Genomic DNA, 27,380 nt, shown 5'->3' on the forward strand with positions numbered 1-27,380 from the left:
TGCAGCAAGGAGGAAGAATCACAAACAACCCTGGCACAGTTGCCAGTCAGTAATGGAAAACAGCCCACATTGCACCGCCTTTCCTCATGCCCTGTATTTTTCAAAAAGCATTCACGGAACTTTGGCCCCATTGATAGTCAGTTTGCTAGAAACATAACAAAACTGGCCACATATAAGCAGTATCTGCAGTGCCTATCAAACTATTTATATAAATTTCAATCACAGCACATCCTGTGAAATTACAAATGTATACTGGTGATAATGCATCTTTATTGAGTATACAAACTGGTGCTAGGTTCCCCACAACTTTCGCTGACAACACATTGCTTGGTGAATTACAACAAGCAGACAATCCCCATCAATGGAAAATTCACTGCAGAAACTAAATATAAGAATGTTGCATGGCAGCTAACCTTCCTCATAGTGGACAGCAGTGGAGCACTAAATCTCTTTGGTTTAGATGCATTCAATGCTTTCAGGTTTACAATCACTGATGTGGTAAATTTAATATCCAAACAAGTGCCTTGTGCAATGAATTTACAGACATTTTGCCAGATCTCAGCAACCCAAACAATGTCACATTGCTCATTACGTTGCAGCCTTCGGTGCACCCTCAATTCTGCAGAGCACATCCAGTGCATGAGCCAATTAAGGAAGAGTTAGATTGTCTTGCAGAGATCGATGTAATTGAACCCATTTTTTTCCAGCAGAGAACAACACCCTAGGTAATCATATAAAAGCTGACAGACAAATTACTCCTCTGCAGCAATTTTAAGGTGACAGTCAAGCCTCATCAGAAATCGAATCTTACACCATTCTGTGGCCAGATAAACTACTGGTACAATTAGGTGAAAAATATTTTTCTAAGACAGATTTGATCAATGAATACCAACAACTTCCATTGGATGAGCAGTCCTAACAGAGGTTAGTTAGTGACAGAGCACTGAAAAACTTAAATCGAAACAAGGCCCTGGGAGTAGAAAACATCCAATTAGAAATATTGATAGCCTTGGGAGAGCCAGCCCTGACAAAACTCTACCATCTGGTGAGCGAGACATATGAGGTGGGCAAAATACCCTCAGACTTCTAGAAGAATATAATAATTCCAATCCCAAAGAAAGCAAGTGTGAAAATTACCAAACTATCAGTTTAATAAGTCATGGCTGCAAAATACTAACATGAATTCTTTACAAACGAATGGAAAAACTGCTAGAAGCCAACCTCAGGGAAGATCAGTTTGGATTCTGAAGAAATGTTGAACACATGAGGCAATACTGACCTTACGACTTATCTTAGAAGATAGATTAAGGAAAGGCAAACCTACATTTTTAGCATTTGTAAGCTTAGAGAAAGCTTTTGACAATGTTGACTGGAATACTCTCTTTCAACTTCTGACAGTGACAGGGATAAAATACAGGGAGCAAAAGGCAACTTACAATTTGTACAGAAACCTGATAGCAGTTACAAGAGTCGAGGGGCATGAATTGGGAAGGGAGTCAGACAGGGTTGTAGCCTATCCCTGATGTTATTCAATCTGTTTATTGAGCAAGCAGCAAAGAAAACAAAGGAAAAATATGGAATAGGGATTAAAATCCATGGAGAAGAAATAAAAACTTTGAGGTTTGCCGACGACATTTTAATTCTGTCAGAGACAGCAAAGGACCCTGAAGAGCAACTGAACAGAATGGACAGTGTCTTGAAAGGAGGATATAAGATGAACATCAACAAAAGCAAAACGAGGATAATGGAATGTAGTCAAATTAAGTCGGGTGATGCTGAGGGAATTAGATTAGGAAATGAGACACTTAAAGTAGTAAAGGAGTTTTGCTATTTAGGGAGTAAAATAACCGATGATGGTCGAAGTAGAGAGGATATAAAATGTAGACTGGCAATGGCAAGGAAAGCGTTTCTCAAGAAGAGGAATTTGTTAACATCGAGTATAGATTTAAGTGTCAGGAATTCGTTTCTGAAAGTATTTGTATGGAGTGTAGCCATGTATGGAAGTGAAACATGGACGATAACTAGTTTGGACAAGAAGAGAATAGAAGCTTTCGAAATGTGGTGCTACAGAAGAATGCTGAAGATAAGGTGGGTAGATCACGTAACTAATGAGGAGGTATTGAATAGAATTGGGGAGAAGAGAAGTTTGTGGCACAACTTGACTAGAAGTAGGGGTTGGTTGGTAGGACATGTTCTGAGGCAACAAGGGATCACCAATTTAGTATTGGAGGACAGTGTGGAGGGTAAAAATTGTAGAGGGAGACCAAGAGATGAATACACTAAGCAGATTCAGAAGGATGTAGGTTGCAGTCATTACCTGGAAATGAAGAAGCTTGCACAGGATAGAATAGCATGGAGAGCTGCATCAAACCAGTCTCTGGAATGAAGACCACCACAACAACATAGTCAGTGCACAGTAGTTAAGATGCACAGCTACTATTATGTTTTTCTGCAGTTGGTATTCAATCAGCCAAATCACTATGCTATTAGTCAATCAGTGCTTAGTAGTTGAAGTGTAAAGTTACTATGTTGACAATTACAAAATTCTGTTACAAAGTGCTGACCTGTTATAGACATGATCCAGTCACATTAACGTGACCATCGCCTATATTTGATGTCACTCTGCAATAACTACTCAAAGATGGCAGGTGGCGGCACTAGCAGTGGAGGGTATACAAAGTATATTGTGGGATGCAGAAAATAGTGCACTCATTGTCATACTGCAGAAACAGAGTGATTTGTCTGATGTTGCAAAGGGCACGATTATTGGATTTCAGGCCAAGGGTTGAAGCAGTTCCTAAACAGCTAAGTTTGTAAATCGTTCATGTGCCGCCATGGTTAAAGTATACTGTGTATAACGAAATGGCACTATCCAAAACTGGCGCTGAGGCAACTGTAGCGCACCATGGGCCATAGATGACAGGAGATGTTGAACATATAAGTGTATGGGCAAATAGATGTGCTACTGTTGAGCAACCAAAGGGCTACTAGCAGTGCCTCCTCAATGACCATTCAGCATATTGTTGTGTATGAGATTCTGCTATAGGTGCAGCAACAAAGGCTGGAATTTGCATAGCAATCTTGCAACTGTATGTCCACTGAGTGGCGACAGGTGGCGTTTTCAGATGAATGACGTTTGATGCTGCTTCAGACATAGATGGCGTGAAACATCTGATGTCTGAAAGCGTACACCCTGCAACAGTCATTGGAAGGGTCCAGGCCATAGGAGATTGAGTTATGGTCTGGAGAATGTTTCCGTGGCATTTCTTGGCTGAGCTTGTCATTCTGGAATGCACAGTGGATCAAAATCTACTCTTGAGGGCTGTTTCCACCGCCACATGCAGTGTATTTTTCCTCAGCATGTTGGCATCTACCAGTAATACACAGCAACATGTCACACACCTTGCAATGTATGTGCATAGTTCAAAGACCACCAGGATGAATTTGCTGTACTTCAGTAGCCACCAACTTTTCAGATTTAAACCCAACTGAGACTCTGTGGGTTTAGCTTGATGATCAGGCTGTTAATGTCACAGATCCTCAGCTGTGAAACCTAGCACAGCTGGCCATGGCACTGGAGTCAGCATGGGTCCACATCCATGTTGGTACCTTCCAGAACCTCACTGACTCTCTTCGTGAATGTCTTGCAGCAGTCCACACTGCGAAAGGTGGTTATTCACTCGTTTGACAGGTGGTCACATTAATGTGACTGGACAGTGTATTAACTGTCAAAATTACTAAATTCAAACTGATCATCAAAATGGTGCTTATCATCAATAAATATGAAGGAATTGAAAAGTAATGCCTGCAGTGTTGGGTATCTTATTTAACAACTGTTCACCATACTCAGTAATGGAACTGTGGTGGTTAAAGAAGAAATTCCATGAGAATTGTGATGTAAAAATCAGATCAGTAACGCTCAACCCAAATGGTTCAGAATGGGCTCTTGCATTCACCTCTAAGACACTCACAACAGCACAAGAAAATAATTCCCAGATATAGGAGGATATATTGGCAGTCATGTTTGGTATCCAGAAGTTCCATATTTTCTTGTATGGCACGAAATTTCATCTGATCACAGTTCTTAAACCCTTGATGTCTGTATTTGGCCCAAAATCAAAGTTGCCTGAATGACAAATGAATACAGACATGCTGTCAGGATGCCCTGCAGGTCCTGATGAGCAATTGGGTAAACAGGATGAGCCATGCGTGGCTCATTTTCCCACCATCATGTATTTTACACTGTTTTTAATGTACTTACAACTCACTATGTTAATTTAAATTACTACTGTCACTGAGTTGCTGCTTTACCTGACCATGAGTGGCACTAGCAGCGCGTATCGATATATCCCCTCTCGTAGTATCTTTGCTCGACTACTATTACTTCCCAGTCGTTGTCTGTTGTAAGCGAGTTCACATTGGCAGTTCGGGTCATGAGTTGGGCTGCCAGTCAGTTGGAACGTGTCTGGAGCGCAGTCCGGATCTGCCAGTCAGGAGTTGTAATGCGGCACTAGTGCAGTCGGGTTGGAGCAGCAGTGAGGTCTGCGTCAACATGGCTCACCTGACCATTGCTGCCACACATCACTTGAGCTGGGCCATGGTCTTGGTGGATCATCAGTTGGTCCGTAATCCTACCAGATGATGCGTTTTGGCTTGCCGATCGTTCATGAGTCGGCTGTGTGTGTGTGTGTGTGTGTGTGTGTGTGTGTGTGTGTGTGTGTGTGTCTGTGTGCATCGACTCCCGATTTGTTTCGTGCGTGCTTAGTTACTGTTGTGTATTGTTCAGGTCTTTGTGCAAGTGTTTGTCAGGTTGTGTGTGTAGTTGGCGTTGTTTCCAATCGGTCAGTTGGTGCGGACCAGGGAGGATATCTCCATGCGGTGCAGTCGTCTGAGTCTGCTGGCGTTCCTGCACAGTGTCAGAGCTTGTGTGGAGCTGTCTGATCACTATGAGCTTCGGGGTTCACCAACCCAGGACATCAAAGTTGAGTAGTGGTTTAAACTACCCAATCCACATCCATCCATATTGTGGTGGTTCGTTTTGGTGGTTTGCTGTTGTGTAGGTTTTCCTGTGAGCAACACCGAGTGTTTCTACTGCTGAAATTTAGCCGCCATGTGGTGCAATTAACTATTTTGATTGACTACAATTCGAGTACACCAGTGGAATTTTCTGCCTTGTGGCCGTTAGTGTTCTGGTTACTTGCCCTGGCCATTGATGTAATTTCAGGCAGGTCCTTTCCTCACTGTTGTCACTGTCCAACATGTATAATTTTGACAGCTAATACATACTCCATTGTGGATTATCACATTTGTAACCTTTTCTATTTTGAGTTCTCATGTACAGATAGATGGGAAGCAAGTCGATGTGTCGGTCGGTCTGTGGCTGTCCCCTGGTTGGGTTCTGACAGATCAAGTGTAGTTGGGCTCACCACCTTTCTCACCTAAGTGACCGAGGGCAGACCGATCCCCCTGGAGTCTTCTGAGTGCCACCGGTGTTTAATTATCTGTTTTCGGCTACTTAAAATTTAAGGCTTATGGTTATTTTTCTTTTTTTCTTAAAAATTTTGCAAAATTAATTCTTAAATTTATCTGTAAAGCTTAAACATTGTAGCCTTCTGCTTTTAAAAGATTATGGTAATATATTTTAAAATTTTGAAACTTAATGGTGGCCTTCAGCCATATGTTAGTATTTTGCAGCCATGACTTATTAAACCGATAGTTTGGTAATTTTCACACTTGGTTTCTTTGGGATTGGAATTATTATATTCTTCTAGAAGTCTGAGGGTATTTTGCCCACCTCATATGTCTCGCTCACCAGATGGTAGAGTTTTGTCAGGGCTGGCTCTCCCAAGGCTATCAATATTTCTAATCGGATGTTTTCTACTCCCAGGGCTTTGTTTCGATTTAAGTTTTTCAGTGCTCTGTCACTAACTATAGACTGATACATTCTGAGTACTGGGCATTGACTGATTGAGGTTATGTCTACATCTACACCTACATCTACATCTACATCTATACTCTGAAAACCACTGTAAGCTGCATGGCAGAGGGTACGTCCCATTGTACCAGTTATTAGGCTTTCTTCCTGTTCCATTCATGTATGGAGTGTGGGAAGAATGATTGTTTGAATACCTATGTGCATGCAGAATTATTCTAATCTTATCCTTATGATCCCTGTGTGATGATACATAGAGGGCTGTAGTATATTCCTAGAGTCATCATTTAAAGCTGGTTCTTGAAACTTTGTTAATAGACTTTCTGGGGATAGTTTACACCTGTCTTCAAAAGTCTGGCAGTTCAGTTTCTTCAGAATCACTGTAACACTCTCCCATGGATTAAACAAACCTGTGACCATTTGTGCTGCCCTTCTCAATGTACATTCAATATCTACTATTAGTCCTATCTGCTACAGGTCTCACGCACTGTAGCAATATTCTAGAACCAGTTGCACGAGTGATTTGTGAGCAGTCTCCTTTGTAGACTGATTGCACTAGTAGTAGTAGTAGTAGTAGTAGTAGTAGTAGTTTATTCATCCAGAGACAATTTACATTGCATGGATTTCGTCAAAAAAATACATAGTATATATATACACACATATAGGGTGAACAATACTATACAAAATACAGATGTGCATAGTAGACTATGTAACATCAGACCACATTGAAATAGCATGTACAACTTTGATTATTTACATTGATGTATTCTCATTTTTTACATGGAATACACAGTTGATATTTAGATATAACACATACAATTCTAGCACTTTTGTACATATTATTTATTTAGATCATAGCAACAGTCAGATAAAAATTACTATTGGCACAGAGTACATAAATATGATTGTTTAGTATGGAGCTATTCCAGGTATTCTTTTACACTATAATAGCAGTTGGTCATTAAAAATTTGAATACTGCTTCTTTAAATGAAGACAATTTTTTTATTTCTTTTATCTTTACCGGTAGTTTGTTATACAATCTACTTCCTTGTATGTTTGTTTGTTTCTGCACCAAAGCCTTGTTAACTCTTTTTATATGAATGTCATTGCACTTTCTTGTGTTGTAAGTATGTAGATCCGAGTTGGATTGGAAATTATTAATATCTTATTTTATATTAATTACGCTTTTCTGTATATAGAGGCACGGTAGGGGTAGGATATTCAGCTGTTTAAATAATTGCTTTGAAGGAGTTAGCCTTGAACTGTTGGTAATTATTCTAACAGCTCGTTTTTGTAGAGTGAAGATAGTTTTGAGATTTTTCTTACTATGACCCCAGAAGATGAGGCCATAGGTAATAGCAGAATGTATATAAGCAAAGTAAACAGCTCTGCTACATTCCCTACTACATACAAAGCTAATAACGCGTAAAGCAAAGCAAGCAGAACTTAACTTATGTGAGAGATACAGGATATGGGATTTCCAGTCTAAATTTTCATCTATATGTACACCTAAGAATTTTGTGGTAGCAACTCTCACAATTTCTTTATTTTGTATTCTGAGATCTAGATCAGAGTGTGACTTTGCTTTCCTGTAATGGATATAATTAGTTTTAGAGATATTTATGGTTAATTTGTTCACTTCAAACCAATTTTGCAAATATTCTATAACTCTGGTTGCAGATGTTGGCAATACCCAGTTTATGTCAGTTACTACAATGTTTGTGTCATCCGCAAACAGGGTTATATGAGTACCATTTACTGGAATCTTGATATCATTTATGTAAAGAAGAAATAGGAGAGGTCCTAGAACACTCCCCTACGGTACCCCTATTGGCACAGTCTGAATATCCGATCTGTAAACAATACTTTGGTTTTTACTGTTTGTTGTTGCAATTTCTACTGCCTGTTTCCTATTATGGAGATATGACTGAAACCACTTTTTAGCTACTCCTCGTATACCGACATATTCTAATTTGTCTAGCAGGATATCATGTTGGACAGTATCAAATGCCTTTGAGAGGTCCAAATTTATTCCTATTGTACTGTTGTTCTTATCTAGCCCCGTTACAATATTTTCAATGAATTGGGTGATGGCTGACTCTGTACTCATTCCTTTGCGGAAGCCGTGTTGGTTTACAGACAATAGATTGAATTTCTCGAGGTAATTTGTAATTCTGTTTTTCATGACTGTCTCTATTACTTTTGAAAATACCGATAATAAAGCTATTGGTCTATAGTTTCCCACATCATGTATATTGCCCTTTTTATACAATGGTTTTACTTTTGCAATTTTTAATCGTTGTGGAAAGACGCCTTCCGAAAATGATATGTTTATGATGTGTGAGAGTGGTTCTGATATGACACTAGCACATCTCATCATGACTGAGCAAGGTATCTCGTCAGTCCCTGAGGACATTTTATTCTTCATTGTTTTTATTATTTGATTAACTTCCAATTTGTTTGTGGGAGGTAGCAATAATGAATTCACACTTTGTTCTTCAGGGATTGATGTTCTACTAATCTTAGGACAATTTTTATGCAGATTGATTGGACTATTTATGAAGTAGTCATTAACGTAATTTGCTAAAGTACGATTTCTGACTAGCACACCTTGATCATCTTTTAAAACAAAGTCATCTGGATTTCTAACATTTTTGCTTGGGCCTATTTCTTTTTTTACTACATTCCATATAGCTTTTGATTTGTTTGCTGACCCAGCAATTACACTGTCATTGTGCATTGTCTTGGCTTTTTTGATCACCTTCCTGTAAATTTTCTTGTATGTCTTAACATAATCTGTGAAGTGTTCATCTTTGTTATCTTTTTTGAGTTGACTGATATGTTTTAGTGTTTGACTAGATACTCTAATAGCGGGTGTTATCCACTGGCTTGTGTTCCTAGGCATGACATTGATCTTTGTGAGCTTTTTTGGGAAACACATCTCAAATAGGGACATGAATGTACTAGAAAAAGCATTGAAAGATTCCTCGGTTGTAATTTGTGCAAAGACATCTTCCCAGGTTTCATTAGCTAACAACTGGATGAAAGTATTTACTTTTTCTGTATAGAAGTGTCTTTTGTATCCCCACTTATATTTTACTTTCTTGGGGATAGAGTAATTTATGTATGTTAATAGTGTATTGTGATCCGAAAGACCTAAGTTTACGTTTAGTGGCTCAGTGATACCATTCTCCATATTTGAGAAAATATTGTCTAAAAGAGAAGATGACAGTTCTGTTATTCTGGTGGCATCTGTAAAGAGTGGTTTCATGTGGAAGCTGCTGAGTATACTCAAAAGCTGTCTTTTTTCATCACTTTCAATTAACAGGTTAATATTAAAATCTCCACATAAAAATAATTTCACTTCATTACTATAAAAAGTGTTTAATGCTGCTTCTATTTTTTTGAAGAATATGTTTTTGTCACCCAGTGGAGATCTATATACTGTAATGACAACTAGTTTTTCACTCTTCTCCTCAGTTTTTAACTCTATGGCACATGATTCAAAATGTTTTTCTATATTTAGATGGTCCAATTCTGTTTTCACTTTGAACTGCAGTCCTACTCTAGAGTAAATGCATACCCCACCATTTTTAAAAACACTTCGGCAATAATGTGTTGCTAAATTAAATTTGTTTATATTTATGAGACTTAATTCACTAGCCTTGCACCAGTGTTCAGATAAACAAATACAAGAGACATCAGCAAGATTATTTAAAGCTACTTCTAGATCTAGTACTTTGTTTCTGAGGCATTGAATATTCTGACACATTATCCTGACTGTTTTGCAAGTATTTTTTCTTTTGTCATTACCTGGTAATGTGCAGCTTTTTCCATAGTAGCTGTGACTTATCTGCAAATTTTCTTGCTGATTTGTCACAATCTTTTCCATTTCTTTGTCTGAAGCCATAAAAAATCCTTATTTAATGATGTAGATGTACCTAGTCTTTGATTCCTCCTTAGGCAGTGTTGTGTTGCTGCAACTGTTGTTGATGGTTTTGTTGCTGCTGCTACTGTTGTTGTTGGTTCAGTTGCTGCTGCTGTTGTTGCTGCTGGTGCTTCTGTGGCCGGAGGTGGTGGTGGTGGTGGTGGTGGTGGTGGTGGTGGTAATGGTAGTGGATGTGGTGGTGGTGCTGACAGGATTCTTCGTGCTGTTGGTTCAGTAGTAGGTTCCTCTATTGCTACTGTTTTTTGGCTGGTCCATTTGCGTGCTGCTCCTGTTTTTGCTTCCCCGGTATTCTACCAATAATCCAAAGTCTACCACATGCTTTACCCATGAATAAACCTATGTAATCATTCCATTTCATATCCGTACAAAGTGTTACACTAGATATTTGTATGAATTGGCTGATACCAACAGTGACTCACTGATATTATAGTCATAGTATACTACTTTTTTTTCATTTTGTGAAGTGCAAAATTTTACATTTTTGAACATTTAGAGCAAGTTGCCAATCTCTGGACCACGTTGAAATCTTATCGACATCTAACTGAATATTTATGCAGCTTCTTTCAGATAGTAGATAACTGCATCATCTGCAAAAAGCCTGATTTTACTATTAATATTGTCAGCAAGTCATTAATATACTATATGAACAGCAAGATTCCCAATATACTTCCCTGAGGCACCCAAAGTTATTTCTACATCTGATGATGACTCTCCATCCAAGATAACATGCTGTGTCCTCCCTACCAAAAAGTCCTCAATCCAGTCATAAATTTCACTTGATACCCCCTACGACCATACTTTTGACAATAAATGTAGGTGAAGAACTGAGTCAAATGCTTTTCAGAAATCAAGAAATACTACATATACCTGGTTGCCTTTATCCAAAGCTTTCAGGATATCATGAGAAAAAAATGCAAGTTGGGTTTCACATGATCGATGTTTTCCAAATCCATGCTCGCCATGCTCGACGGCATTGTCGAGGTCATTCTGTTCAAGATACCTCATTATGTTTGAGCTCAGAATACGTTCTAAGATTCTACAACAAATTGATGTCAATTATACTGGATGGTAGTTTTGCAAATCATGTCTACTACCCTTCTTCTAGACAGGTGTTACCTGTGCCTTTTTGCAAGAACTGGCTACGGTTTTATGTTCGAGGAATCCACAATAGATTATTGTTAGAAGAGGGGCTAACTCAGCTGCAAATTCAGTATAGAATCTGATGGTGATTCCATCGGAGCCTGGAGCTTTGTTCAGTTTTAACAACTTCTGCTGTTTCTCAACACCACTGACATTAATACTTATTTCATTCTTCTTTTCAGTGGTAAGAGGATTGAACTGTGACAATTCTCCTGGGTTTTCCTTATTAAAGAAACATTTGAAAATTGAGTTAAGCATTTCTGCACAGCTGGAGTGGCCGAGCGGTTCTAGGCGCTTCAGTCTGGAACCGCGCGACCGCTACGGTCACAGGTTCGAATCCTGCCTCGGGCATGGATGTGTGTGATGTCCTTAGGTTAGTTAGGTTTAAGTAGTTCTAAGTTCTGGGGGACTGATGACCTCAGATGTTAAGTCCCATAGTGCTCAGAGCCATTTGAACCATTTCTGCTTTTGCTTTGTTACCCTCAATTTCAGTTCCTGTATCATTCGCTTGGTACTGGGTGCTAACCTGGGTGTCATTGGCAGCCTTTACATATGACCAGAATTTCTTTGGGTTCTGTGAAAGATCACTTAGCAATATTCTGCTACAGTAATAATTGAAGGTATCATGCATTGCTCTCTTGACAGCTAAATGCATTTCATTCAGCATCTCTCTTTCTGTAGCTCTACTCTTTGTTTTACACTTATTATGCAGTAATCTCTGTTTCTTTACAGTGACTGTATAGCAAGGAGGTTCCTTCACATTATGAACTGTTGTACTGGATACGTATGTATCCAGTGCATCGTCAACTATTCTTTTAAAGCTGAGCCAGAGTTCCTCTACATGCTCCTGGCCTGTGCTGAAAGTTTCAAGTTCATCACTGACATAATAAACTATTGATTTTTTATCTAGTTTACTGAACATATATATCTTTCTGCTTGTTTTAGTTGTCCTTTGTACTTTGGTAATAATTGTTGTCACAACCACATCATGGTCACTGATTCCAGTTTTGATGTGGACATCCTCAAAGAGGTTAGGTCTATTTGTTGTCATTAAATCCAACATATTTCCATCATGAGTGGGATTCCCAATTATACATTCTAGGTAGTTTTCAGAAATGCATTTAGTAAAGTTTCACGGGACGTCTTATCATGACCACAACTAACAGAACTGTAATTTTTCTAATTAATTGTTGGATGATTAAAGTCTCCATGATGATTACAGTATGGTTGGGGAACTTAGGTACAAGTTAACTGAGTTTGTCTCTAAAGTTTTCAGTTACATTGGGAGATGAGTCTGGTGGGCAATAGAAGAATCCAATTATCATTTTATGCCCACCCCTGATACTATGTCTTGCCCAAACAATCTCATATGCAGCTTCCATTTCTAGCTCAGTTGATTTGAGATTCTTGTCTACTGTGACAAATACACCTCCTCCATTTCCCATTAACCTATCCTTTCGATAGACACTTAAATTTCCCCCAAAAATCTCACTACTATCAACTGCAGTTTCAATCAGCTTTCTGCACCTCGTGTTATGTGAGCTTCGATGCCTTTCATAAGCGCTTCAAACTCTGGCACTTGGTTGCAAATGCTTTGGCAATTTACCATTAGGATTTTAATACTCTCACATGTGGGAGGCATTTTTTTTCGATCTTACAATGATACTTCTGGGTTTCCTAAAGCTATTGTTATCTGGGTTGGATGGAGAGTCACTTAATCCAAAAAACACTAGTGTGCACCCCACACAGTCAGCTACCTGAGTAGCAGCTTCTGATGTGCAGTGCATACCTGACCTATTTAGGTCAGAACTTAACAGTTATCAACCGAATGGCGCAAGTCCAGGAAGTCGCAGCCTAGCTCTTCACAGAACCTTCAAAGTCTCTGTTTCAGTCTTTCCACATCACTCAGAACTAAAGGTCCACAATCAGTTCTGGGGACAATGCTGCAGATTGTGAGCTTCATTGAAAATCCATGTGCAAGGCTGTTCTTCTTGACTTTCTCTGCCAGTCACTGGAATGACTCAAGAATGGCCTTGGAGTCCAGACAACAGACATCAATTGTTCCAATGTGCACCATGATCTGCAGTTCGTTGCACCCTGTTCCCTCAATGACTGTCAGAATAGCCTCTTCAGTAAGTTGAATGAGGCCCACTGGCATACACACTGAGTGCACCTGGTGTCCTTTCCTATCCTTGCTGCCACTTCCCTAAGGGGTCCATCAATCATCGTATGTTTGAACTACAGATGATTAATAGACCCCTATTCTTTTGTGTTTGGCTCCTACTGATACTGGACAAAACAGGTTTCCCCAAAACAAGTGAAGTGAGTCCCACTGGTTCAAGTTTCAGTGAAAGACAGCACCTCATACTTGTTGTTTTGGGAGACTGGTACAAAACACGAGGCCATTCCTGGTCCCCGATCACCCTGCACAGGATGCCTAGACCTACCATTGACATGCCACTCACAGTCAAGTGGACGGGTAATGACGATCCTGTATTTTCTGTAGTGGAAACAGGATCCACAGGAGAGGATAGTACGTGAAGTACCTCTGGTGTAGGTATCAGAGTTACACAACTTTCGGGAGCTCTTCCAACACACTGATTCGCAGCAGCTGCCAATCATTCGACAGTAGTCAGGCCAATTTCCAGCTGCTTATGAACATCAACCAACTCATCCCGTGTTTGAGAACATGGAATATGGGAGTCTGTGACATCAATTTAAGGCTATTCTGGTGAAGGATGTAACCTATATATTTATTAAAAGGCTGAAATAAGGAACTTTTTGAGAAATTACACTTTAACACAGCTTGCAAAAAGATGAAAAGTACTTACTGGAGATTCGGCATATGCTCCTCTTGTGTCCATCCTGTGAGCACTATATCATCCAAATAATTTACATACTATAGAATAATTGGAACAGTTTGTTCTAAAAATTCCTGAAAGTTTGCTGGTGTGCTTGCAACACCAAAAGGTAACTGTTTATATCAACAGAGGTCAAAAAGAGTATTTAATACCAGAATGGCTTTGGAAGTCCTGTACAATGGAAGTGAAATATAAGCTTCCAAAAGACTGATTTTAGAGAAATACTGACTCTGATGATGCTCATCTAATATAAGGTAATGAGGCAGATGTTATTGATGTTACTGTTGTGTAATCACTCTGCTACAGGCCGTGCATTATGAACAGGTGCTCCATCGTGTTGAAAGATGCTGTTCAACAGTGGGAAGCCAGAAGGTGCTTAAAACATCAATGTAGACCTGTGCTGTGATAGTGCCACACAAAACAACAAGTGGTGCAAGCCCCTCCATGAAAAACACACCATAACACCACCGCCTCTGAATCCAGTTCTACTATAACCTCATCTCACAAGGCTAAATGTATGAGACGAGACAGGCTTGAGACTTTGAAACACTTCAGTATTGTCAACTCTTTTAATGTAATGTAGGTGAAAAAATTAGAAGTCATTCCCAGGGCTGAGAAAACAAGAGAGCAAATTGGGGACACAAAGATTTCATTTCTGCACATGAAATGATATTCTGGATTGAATGGACTGAGTGGTGGATAGAAAACCCAAAGGCTGTATATGCATCCAGGCCAAAAATATTTTCCACTGATTGTTCTGCTACTACAAAGAAAGTAAGTGTTCTGGTTATTTGCTTATACACTAATTCAGGACCTATCTGGCCCAGTAATTGCATTTCATGATGACCATACGAGGTGCGGCTAGAAAAAAACCGGACTGATGCTGGAAAAAACATTTATTTACAATTATTTACAATTTCATGTTATCTCCTTCAATGTACTCTTCTCCTCGGTCTCTACACCGCTCCATACGAATTTTCCAGTGTTCATAGCAATGCTGCAGATCATTTTCGCTAAGTCCATACATTACTTCCGTCGCTTTTTCTTTTACTGCTTCAACAGTCTCAAATCTAGTTCCTTTCAAAGATGACTTGACTTTAGGGAAAAGAAAAAAGTCACAGTGGGCCAAATCAGGTGAGTAGGGTGGATTTTATAAGATGGGAATGTTGTGTTTTGCCAAAAATGTCTTCACTGACAACGCACTGTGAGCTGGGGCATTGTCTTGGTGAAGGATCCATGACTTTTTTCTCCACAAATCGTTCCGTTTTCTCCGTACTCGCTCACGTAGGGTAGCCAGGACGCTAATGTAGTAATGCTGATTCACTGTTTGTCCCTCTGATACCCAATCAATGTGCACAATCCCTTTGATGTCAAAAAAAAAAACAATCATTATTGCCTTGAATTTCGATTTTGACATTTGTGCTTTTTTTTGTCGTGGAGTACCAGGAGTTTTCCAATGCATCGCCGTACACTTGTTGTAACATTACAAACGTTTCACTTGCAGATTTTCCTAGTTTGAAATAAAATGTGATGTTAACACGCTGTTCTTTCTGTACACTCAACATTTTCCGACGCACAGACAAAACGTCAACTACTTGAAACAGACGCCACGGGCAGACTGAGTGCAGGAGGCAGATGAAACTCGAGCAGTAGGCGGAGCGAGAGTCACGTGACAGGCCACGCGACTTTCAGCCTTATTGCATTCGTTTTATTGTTTCACCAGTACTAGTCCAGTTTTTTTTTAGCCACACCTCGTAATTCCACTGTTTAGTTGCTACTGTTTTTAAGGATGGACATCCGAATTGGTGATTATGTAGTCTGATTAATAATTGAGACCAAGGCCATGCTATCAAAAAGGAATAAAATGCAAGTGCCATGAACAGCAAAAGGTGGCATGGTGCTACCTTTGACTCTGTGATGTCATTTATGTGTATCTGCACATCTGACTGTTGATGGCATGGCCGGCACTGATAAACATCAGCTATATGACCATGATGAAAGTACTGTTGACAGACATCTTTATAATATTGGCAACATCTAACATGTGTAGAAAAACAACCAGGACAGCTGTGCAGTTGGCAAAAGTTTCACTGAGGCTGTACAGAAAAACTTTTATGGCACTGGGTTCAGATGACAACTATCTGGGAGTCATTCCACTGTCATCTGGATTGCAAGACATTTTTTCAAGTTCATCACCAGATGGACTAGGTCACATGGCATTTTCCAATCGAAACAACAGTTCTGATATCTGGTAATAGACAGAAATGGGATCCTGAGCTGCTTGAGAACATTTAAAAGCCCTAGCAATTCGCATACCTTCAGCTAAAGAAAATTGTGACTACCAAAACAGTTCAGCATGCACTTTACCATTTGGTGCTAATCTAATCACCATGTCACATATTAATGATTCTATGTATGACAGTCCACAAGAACATATAAAGTGACCATCCGTCAGAAGCCTGAATAACCATCTTTTGCAGTGCAGACTGCTGTGAAACTTGCAGGAAGAGAGTCACTGAGATTCTGTAATGTAGTGACAGGGGTGTGGCGCCATGCTGACTTCAGTAGCATGGCCAGCTGTACTAGGTTTCGTAGTTGAGGAACAAGGTCCCACAGACTCTTGGCTGGTACATGGCCCCCAAGGATATATGCATACCTGTGTTGATCCCTTGTGCCTTTCCAAATGACAAAAACTTTCCTTGGAGCATAACACTCCCTCATCCGGCCTGGACCCTTCTGACAATTGTTGCAGGCTATTTGCTTTTCAAACATTTCATGACATCTGTCATTTCATGGCCAGCGGCCATCTGTTCGATGGAGCATAAATTTGTGATTCATCTGAAAAGGCCATCTGTTGCCAATCAGTGGACACCCTGTTATGTTGTCATCAACAAATGGCAGTCAGCATGGGTGCATGAACCAAGCACCTGCTACTGAGGCCCATAGGCAGCAACATTCACTGAATGGCCACTGAGGAGAACTGTTGGTAGCTACTTCATTCATCTGGGTGGTTAGCTGGTCAACAGTTGCATGTCTATTCCCCCATACACATCTCCGCAGCTGTTGTTGACCCATCTCATTTATGACCTATGGCACACAAGAGTTGCCTCGGCACCAGTTTTGGATAGTGCCATATTGCCATGCACAATGTATTTTAACCGTGGTGGCACGCGAACAGTTTAAAAAGTTAGCTGTTTCAAAATTCTTCCACCCCTGGCCCCAAAGCCAATGATCATGCCCCTTTGGACATCAGATAAATTGCTCCATTCCTCATTATGACAGTGACTGCACTGTTTTCCATGTCTCCCTGCATGCTTTTTTTACCCTCCACAGCTACTGCTGCCACCTGCTGTCTGCGAGTGGTCATTGCATGCTGACATCAAACATAGATGGTGGTCACATTAATGTGATTGGACTGCATGGTAAAATCCAGTAGGAGAGCTGGGGCTTATATCCTTGGTGCAGAAAACTGATCTCATTATGTGGAAACTTTGGCTAGTACTCAAGGAAAAGATCAACTGGACTTGATATATTGAACCTCTGAGTAATATTTTGTTGTTAATGGGATTCACAAGGCAAAATGTGTATAATCAGGGACCTTCAATGCTAGAATGTGGAGATATTATTGATTTGTGGTTATGTTTCATTATAAAAATGAAACATATTAGGGAAGTAGCCGCAGAAACAATCTATCTCAGTGAAACCTAGATAGACAGTAATCAGACAGAAATGTAGATACAAGGATGATGTTGTTGGTATTTGGGACAGGAACTCCCTCTATAAAACTTATTATTGGAAGTGTTTGATCAGAAAGGGGTTCATTGGGAGACCTAACTAAAGTTTTGTGCTAAATCCACAAAAGCTGACTTACATAGTCAAATGAATTTTGAAATCTTTGAAAGGAGATAAGAGAATATGGTTCTTTCAAATATTCCACCACAGGCAGTCATAGTGATGGACAATGCTTCATACCATAACAGACAGAACAAGGCTGCAATTGCTATGAAAAGGGCATGTCCCCTGCAATGAGAGTGTGAGGAAGCATGCTTGATTCTCTTTAATTTAAGAACATAGACTTACTGAAAAGTTATACATGGTTGATAAACTAGCTAAAGATAAAGGCCACATCATTGTCTCCTTGGTGCTTTATAATTGTTATTTAAATGTGGTGAATCTGGAATGAGTGGCAGGGAAAAGGTTGTTTAGGAAGCTCTGCATGACTCCCTGCTTAAGATTGCCAGTGAAACCCTTCTGCCAGTAGCTGCAGATAAGTGAGAATGATACACTAGGAAGGTTCAACAACTAGAAGAAGATTACTGGAGGCATGACATTGTTGTACCTGCAACAGACAAAATCATTTTTGATCCTGCTGAATCAGACAGGAGCATCAGTAGTATAGAATGATGCACAGATGAAGAATGTAATGAGAATGATTCCGAGTGATTTATGCATACCTACAATTCAACCTTATAAATGAAATTAAATGTTTAACATTTTATCATTTTTATAGATAACTTATATTCTAAGTTCAAAACTACTGGCTTTTTTAATTTTGAATTGTATATGAGTATGAATACAGAATTAGTAGCAATAAGCACCATAATTCAAAACGAACCTGTCAATTTTTATTTCAAGAATTCTGTTAGGCTCCTGTTCAGTTTTTACTTTCACAGATGTGTTATGTGAAGCGGCTAGTTCCATTGTAGTGCCAGTACCACATGACGAAAGCATGGCTTGTCCACTCCCCACCCCCACCTCCCAGTGCCACCTCTCACCCCTCATCTGTCCATGCGCTGGGAGTAGGTGGGCAGAGAACATTGAGAATAAACTATCATACACATTTATACAGTGAAACTCAGTTCAAAAGTAGCCACTTCAGATTCTGCTGATGAAAAAGGTCTTCAGCTCTAGAATCTGAGTTACAAATAAAATAGAAGCAGAGATATAAAATTACTTATTTCCCGACCTCTCCACGGTGTTTTATGGAGCAGAGGAATCACAGGTGATCATGATATGATGCCTGCGGAATGTGGTTGGTAAGCTTGTTGGTTTCCTTGATGCTATTTGAGGGGAGTAGCTTATATACAAGCTCCAGATTTAACACTCACATTTCTTCCATAATCGTAATCATTATAAAGATCATCACTATTGTCACCAGCAACAACAATTAACAATGCACTACAGGGACACTCAAATCAGTCATGAAGTAGAGTTAACCAACATCAGACACAAGCAGTCCATATGGCATCAATTAGAAAGGTGTGCACATAGCCATGAACTACATGAGTCAGTAAGGAAGTTAATTTATCATAAACAATTCTATCTACTTAAATACTGCAATAATTTTTAATTGAAGGTAATAGATCTAAAGGAATATCTACTGAAACTAAGTAGAAGGCAAATTACAATGAATATTTACTTACCATTAGAGCTTCTTTGATTGCAGTAACTGCACTCTGCAGCACATTTTCAAGCTTATCAGACCACATTTGAGCCTCTGCTATTTTATTATTTAGCTCACTTTGTTTTCTAAGTGCCTTTTGTAATTCCTGCTGTGTTGCCTTCAGCTGATTGTTTCTCTCATTAACCTCTTCCTCAAGCTCATTTAATTCTTGCTGGAGTGTGGCTGCAGTATTTGCCTCTGCTTGCAGTTTCTCTCTCTCTTGCTCCATTCTCTGTTGTTGGCTTGTTAATGTTTCAATCCGCTGGTAATTATGAGTATTAATGTTACAGGATAAAGTACTTTGATTTGGTTCTTATTCTCAAATATTTATTACAATTTACAACATAAATGTTAATCATACATACTGTTTGTTGCTCAACACACATAGTGAGAGCTTGATGTTTCTCTGCTTCATAAAGTTTCATTTTTGTTTTCAAGTCCATATTTTTCTCTTTCAGCATTTCATTTTCTATCTTCAAGTATTTGTTGGTCTCCAACATCTTGTCAAGCTGAAACATCATCATTGAATACATAACCAAGCACTTACTCAAAATGCATTTAGATATAGAGTCAAATTATCACACACAAAACAGAAAGGGTCTTGAATTGTTAATTATTAGTACCAAGCAAGGTGGCACAATGGTTAGCATACTGGACTTGCACTTGGGAGAATGATGGTTCGAATTCCCGTCCAACCATCCAGTTTTAGGTTCCCTAAACTACTTAATGCAAATGATTCCTTTGACTAGGGCATGCCTGATGTCCTTTCCCATCTTTCCCTGATCTTAATTTGTGCTCCTTCTCTAATGACCTCATTGTCGACAGGATGTTTAACTCTCAATTTATTCCCTTCCTTTAAGTGTTAATGGCCACACAGTGTAGCGGCTCCCTGCAAATGCACTTTTGGTGCTTGACTGCAAGAGGTGGAGTTTATCTCTTTTATCAAAATCATAGCAAGCAAGAAATTAAAAATCAACAAGAAAGAAAACTATAGCAAATCAACTAAACTTGGTGCAATTTATGTGGACAATGTTTAATGAATGGAATGGTTTCCAAATGCACCAGCATTACCTATGTAAACAATTTCCATACAAATTGCAGGAGAAAGAAGTGGGTGATGACAACAAAATCATTCAACTTAGTGACTTTCTATGTTACTTTGAGAGACATTGTTCACTACAGGGTACATAGTTTTCTGCTGTGAACAGATTACACAAATGGCTTGCGGTGCTACTGGTTTTCACATGGTAGTTTTGTGTAGTGCTACTGTGTTGGCAGTAAACTTAATATTTATATAAATTGATTTCTGCAATCTCAAATTAAGACATGCTTTGATTAATAAAAATTTGAGCCAGGGCAGGGCTTGAACCTGAATTTCCTGCTTTTCACTCATTTAAATTAACCATTAGTATATCTGAGTGTGCCTTGAGGGTTGACACAAATTTTCATCATTTCTTATGATTCTTCCTATTACTTCCAAACAAACTTACGTGGTCTTCATTTTAATGGTGGTGGAGGTGAGTGCCTATGGGACCAAATTGCTGATGTCATCGGTCCCTAGGCTTACACACTACTTGAACAACACACAGCCATACCCAAGGGAGGACTTGAACCTCCAATGGGAGAGCAGTGCAAACTGTGATGAGGCACCTGAGACCACGTGGCTCTTCATTTTGCAGTAGGAACAAATGAGGAATGGATATGATGGAGGTTCATGAATTACACTGCCACAATGGATATGTGTGAACTGAATCTGCTTCATTAATATGAAATAGGTAGAACTGAGAAGAATGAATTGAATGAAATTCTGTAAGTGAAGGACACTCAGAAATCCTGAACACCAATGTAATGAAATTTGGTGTGACTGATGAAAGTTAAGAGCCAGAATCCAGATATACTCTTTCTTGCGAACAGTCACCTTAACCATTTGGCTGTCTCAGCACACCTAGAGGCCTGATGAATCAGATTTTCATTGCCACTGTTACCGCATCCTTTTATTTCCAAACACTGAAGCCAGAGGCTCTCCCACAGGAAATGTGGGAGTAGCACCACTGGGGGAATGGATTTGGTGGAGGATCATAGCTTATTCTACAACAGTAATAATATCAATTAAATTACATTCATTAAAATGAAATGAAGAGAATAAGTGCAGATGAACTCTATGAAGATTTAGTAACACTGAGCAATATCAATTATAACTGGTCATAAATGCTAAACCTGCAATGTAACTGATTCTTATTGTTCTTCTGCTTCATTAGGACCCTTCAGGATCACATGTGGCTTGTTTTGCACATCATCTTTCTTCCCAATACCTTTTCATTCTCTCGCTTCTTCTGTTAAGACAACTTTGATTTTGGTGTCCAGACACCTGTGACCACCCACCAACCCTTTATACTTCTCCCTGTCATGTACTACTGCCTGCAGATTCCTTTCTTTTATTCCTACAGATTTCTAGTCATCTCTGCCTTCCTTCACCCAGTTGTTTCCTGTATGACATGTTGTATTCCATATCTTCTTAGTCAACCTCTCCTCATCCATTCTCAATATGTGCCAAACAAATCATAATCTCCTCTTCTGTATTTCGCTCGATATGGGTTCAACATTTTCATACAGTTCCTGTCGTGTTCTGTGTATCCAGATTTACCCATGTTTTTTGGTGCCCCATATGTCTCTTAAAATTTTCCACTCCTCCTTCTCCAACTGTATACAAGCTCTCTTGCTGAGTGTGATCGTTTCTGATGCATACAGAGTAGCATTTCTTACAGTTGCTGCGTAATGTCACAATTTGGCATTCTGTGACAGATTTGTCTTGCCATATGTCATTTCCACCACATGCCAAAGCTTCTGCAAAAGCTGTGCCCTGACCACTGCACTACTGTTGCTCTGTATGCCACCAGTAATCTTCTACACCATTTAATGAAAACTGTTAACTTTCTCAACCACTTGGCCATCTATCTTCCAGTCAGACTCAGTATTCAATGTCTTGGTCTTCTTATATGCAACCTTAAGTTCGACCTTTTCTGCTGTTTTGGCTAGAATTTTTAGTGCTGTCTTTGCCTCTTCTGTCTCATTTAAGAGTGCCATGTCATCTGCGAATGCCAGGGAGTCCACTGTTGCGTTACGCTTGACCTTGTACCCTATTTGCACACCTTTGATCTTCATGATACTATTTAGTTGTCTTCACTGTCTCACTACTTTGTCCAAAACCAGGTTAGATAAAGTTTGTGACAGCCCATCCCCTTGCCGGACTCTTGTTTTTATTTCGAAGCTGACTGACAGTGTACTGCAATGCCTTATCCTGGCAGTATTGTCGCTTAACATTTCCTTTATTATTGCGTGTGTTGTAGCATCCATTCCTCTATCTTCTTACACAATAAGCAGAGTACTTCTGGAAACTGAATTGTAGGCCTTTTGGAAGTCCACAAATGTCACTATTATCTCTTTTCCTTTCCTGTGTCTGTCTTCTATTATCATTCTTATTCCCAATATCTGTACTGTACAGTTCCTCCCTTTTTTAAAGCCACACTGGTACTCTCCTATTGTTGGCCCCAGTTGTTCTTCAACTCTGTTCAGCAAGATTCTCAACAAAACCTTGTACCCTATGTTTAAGAGAGAGATTCCCCTGTGGTTATCCAGTACTTTCTTGTCCCCTTTCTTGTGTAGTGGTATTATAATGGCTTCTTTCCAGTCTATGGGTATTTTCTTATTTCTCCAGATATCCACTATTATACTGTACATACTTCTTTCTATTTCAGGGCCACCCCACTTGATTTCTTGAGCACAGATACCATCATTGCCTACTGCTGTGTTGTTTTTGAGGTTTTTAATTGCCTCTGCTACTTCTGCCCTGGTGGGTGTATTGTCTAGACTATCCTGACTTTCGTCACTAGAATGTAAGTGTGTCCACTTTACTGTCAATGCTTCTGCATTCAACAAATCCCTAAAATACCTAGCCATTTCCTCTCACATCTCTTTCTCACCAATTTTTATTGTGCCATCTTGTTCTATTATGAAGGGTTCTTTTGCCTTGAAGCCTTTAATTCTGCTCTTCATTTCTTTGAAAAAGATTCGTGATTTGTGTTTCTTGAAGGCTGTGTTTCTTTCTTCAAGTTTCTCATTCCAACTACTTCTCTTGGCATTTCTGATCGTTTTGCTAGCAGTTTTTCTTGCATTCATGAAGTTCAACCAGTCGTCTTGCTTTTTACAGAATTGCCATTTCATAAATGCTTTCCTCCTGGTCTTGACCACATTCTCACATACATACATCCACCACTCATGCTTCCTTTTGTTGTTGTTAGTAGCCAGTTACACTGCCTCTTCTTCCATCATATCTCTCACTCTCTTCCAATCACTCTGAACTACCATTCTCTTTGCATACTCTGCTCTGTTGTTTTTTTTTTTCAGAAGATCTAGGTCAGTTCTGTGAGTGTTTATGGTCCTATGTTTCCTTGGTCTGTTGGGTATCCATCTGCATTTTATTATGACAAGGTAGTGATCTAAGTTCATCCTGCTATGTTTCCTCACTTTTGTATTCATAATCTCTCTGTGATTCTTGTCATGGATTGCTACATGGTCTACCTGTTTTTCCCCAATCCTGTTTCCAGGGCTGACCACATTGTTTTCTTGCTTGCCTTAGCTTTGTAATGAGTGCTCATTATTTGCATATTGTGTCTCCTACACAGCTCCACTAATCTCTCACCATTCTTGTTTGTTCTCTTGTGAGCTGGATAATCTCCCACAGGACCTCTTAACTTCCTTCCTGTGCCTATTTGCATGTTAAAAACTCCTAGCATAATAGTGACACCTCTTTTGTCCACGTCTGTCACTAACTTATCCAAAGTGGACCAAAAATGTTCAGGTCCTGCTTCGTCTTTTTTGTTCTTATCATTTCTTGGTGCATGTGCATTTGCATTTGCTAGTGTATAGGCTTTGTTTCCTATTTTAATTGTCAGATATGACAACCTCTCGTTTATGCCCTTCCACACAGTAATACTATCCAGGTATCTACGGTCTACTTCAAAGGCTGTGCCAAACATAAAATGTTGCTTTGCCCCCCCCCCCCAACTCCGGGTTTCCCTTTCAGAATTGCACAACCCTCTGATTCCGTTGTGCTCTTGTCCCTGAATCTTGTATCCCGTAGTGCCAGTATGCCAATCCCAAGTTCTTTCATACTGTCAAGAACTTGCTTTAGCTTGCCCACTTTCATCATTGTCTGTATGTTTATGGTTCTCATTTTAAAAGTCTGTTTTGGTCTGATTTTGTGTCCATGATTTAGATTGGATTTTGAGGTACTGGTAAGTTTGCAGTTTTGTTTCGCACTTGATGCAGGCTTCCCAGAATTCGATATCCTGCTTACGTTGACCTGAGTCAATGAGGGATTAGCCCCCTGGGGTATATTTGTAATTATCACATGCTTCATGACTGCTTCACAAGCCGAAGCTTCAACTTTGGCTACCACATTTGCAGTAGTGTGGTTACAACTGAGGTGGTTAGCCCCAGAGGATGTAATCAGGCCGCCCTACTGGGATCAGATGCCTTTTGTGGCTGCTTCACTGGAGGACAGACGCCACTCTGTTGTGAGAAGGTTCATCCACCTTGAACACCATTTAGATCCACCAAATCTCCTTTTGAAATGACGGGCTGTCTTCTTCTGCTCCTCAAGTCGTTGCCCTTTTCATACTATAATTTTAATTGAGAATGATAAGGAAAAAGGGATAGGATAGGATACAGGATATCGATAGGTTGTTGTGGGCCACACTTTGTCTGGCTCCTCCCCATTGGCCTGTCCAGCTTAGTCCTCTGGATCCAGAACACGCAAACCTCCTTGCCCGCATGGACAGTACTACATCAAGGCAGTTTCCCCTGAGGATGAATGTAATTAATTCAACACAATAAATAAAAAAAATTATACCATTCTCAAATATGATAATCTTTTGTTGTAGCATTTGGAACTAAAAAGACACATTAGCAACAATGAAAGTTTAAGTCAGCCTTGGAGAAATGCTCAGGTAGCCCAACAGTTACGGCAACTGCTTGCAAAAAGCAGAAAATGTGGTTACAGGTCCACATCTGGTACCAATTTTCATTTGTCATTCTATACATTACAAGTCCAGCATTTTTGAATGGTCTTCACAGATATCATTTCATGTCATTACATCTTCACCAGTTTCATCCTCATCAATTCCATCCAATTCATTTCAGGTAAGCTAATTCAAATGGAATACATCCCACGTGGCAGGGTAGCCTCAATCCTCCATCATATACATTCCTATAGCGATCCTGTTCTAGAATGGAGAACCATCTATGTTTGTTCAGAAATAACAGATGGCTACAGTGAAAATGAAAATTTGTATCATACCTATGATTAGGTAGTATAACTATTAAGCCAACTGCCACAATAAACAGGAAATCTCGGTTCTAGTCCTGCTCTAGCACATATATTCAGTAATCATGACATGATCATTACAATGTAGTTCAGTATCTCTGAATGTTATTTCAATAATATCATTTCATGTCATTGGATCTTCACTGATTTCCAGTTGATATACATCTCTTGTACAAGTTAAGTGACAATTGACCAGCTTACTAATTTCTGTGGTGGTTGTAACCCACAATAGAGAATCACCTCCTTTGTTCATAAGAAAAACTAGTGACAATGAAAGTATATGTTAGGCATGGAGGTGTGCTCGGATGCCTGAAGGCTAAAGTGGTTGCTTGTGAAAATCGGTAAATCCATGTTTAAGTCATGCTGTGGCAAAAATTTTCAATCCTCTTGTTGCGTTCCTCATACCTCATGTCATATTAAAGCCATAATATTTGTGGAACATAATGACATATATATATATCATAATATTTTCATTTTTTGTATGTGTTAAATACGAATGCACTTGCTGATAACTGATGGACAAAAGAAATGTGCAGACACCTCCAAAATTGCAGAATTCTTTTTTTCCAAATGGAAAATGTATTCCATTTTATTACAAGGATATTAACAGTTTGTCAAATTACTGTTGATTTTCATGAGTTATAAAATCAGTCCTTTGATTAATTTACAGATAAAATTCTCTGATATGTGAATGAAAAATCAATTTTTGAAAATGTAATATGATTGGATAGGCAAAATATCTACTCACCAAGTGAAGACAAGAGAAAACACATATAAAAGTTATGAAAATGTGCACTTTAGAGCCAGTGGCTCATTCTTCTGGCAGAAGGGTTGAAGGGGAAGGAACAGGGATGAAGGAAAAGGACTGGCATAGTTTGGGAAATGGGGACAGTTATGGAAAAGTCACCCAGAACTCCAGGTTTGGAAGAGGTTTACCAGATGGAATAAGAAGGAAAGGCTGATTGCTGGGAACTGCATTGGATGAGATTTAAAAACCTGAGAGCTTAAAGGTGGAAGACAGGATAACAAGCAAGACAGAGATTACTGACAAAAATCATGCAAGAGCTAATAAGAGCAGAACGCTAAGTGTTTTATATGTCGGTAGAGGTGGGGCACGGGGGAATACACAGGTCAGAAAATAAAAGATATAGAAAACTAAAAGTGTGTGAAGCAAGGAATAGTTATTGAGAGGAATAAATTAACACATATGCCAGGTGGGTGGCAAGAACCAATGACATGTTGTAACATCAGTTTCCACCTGTGGAGTTCTGAGAAGCTGGGTGTCAGGATGAAGAATCCAGATGGCATGTGTAGCGAAACAGGTACAGAGGTCGTGACTCTTATATTGTAGAGCATTCTCTGCAACAGGATATTGTGTGTTGCCACTCTATACAATCTGTCTATGCCCATTCATCCTAACTGATAACTTGTTGGTAGTCATGAGCATGTAATGGCAGTGGACGTCAATACATTCCTCAGTAGAAGCGATTATACAAAGCATGGACTTCACTTGGGAATGGAAGGCAAAGAGAAATTATGTAGACATTTACAACTAGGAGTAAGTGCCAATCTGCAAATACCGGTTCTAACATACATACAATGTGAGGACCTTTCAGCAAATATGACAGTGAAAACACAAGAAAAATCAGCAGCAGAAACAGACTTATCC

At 39.4% G+C, this 27,380-nt stretch overlaps 1 protein-coding gene across 1 annotated transcript in view; it reads right to left on the reverse strand.

Moving 5' to 3' along the window:
• Positions 1–27,380, reverse strand: part of LOC126187853 (cilia- and flagella-associated protein 157) — a 171,377-nt gene that overhangs the window by 51,173 nt on the left and 92,824 nt on the right. The window contains exons 6-7 of the mRNA XM_049929168.1: positions 19,692–19,835; positions 19,307–19,588 (exon numbers count right to left, since the gene is read on the reverse strand). Coding sequence (XP_049785125.1) covers positions 19,307–19,588; positions 19,692–19,835 — 426 coding nt within the window. The remainder of the gene's footprint in view (positions 1–19,306; positions 19,589–19,691; positions 19,836–27,380) is intronic.

The sequence above is a fragment of the Schistocerca cancellata genome, chromosome 5 (genome assembly GCF_023864275.1).
Source record: "Schistocerca cancellata isolate TAMUIC-IGC-003103 chromosome 5, iqSchCanc2.1, whole genome shotgun sequence".
Classification (NCBI taxonomy): Eukaryota; Metazoa; Arthropoda; class Insecta; order Orthoptera; family Acrididae; genus Schistocerca; species Schistocerca cancellata.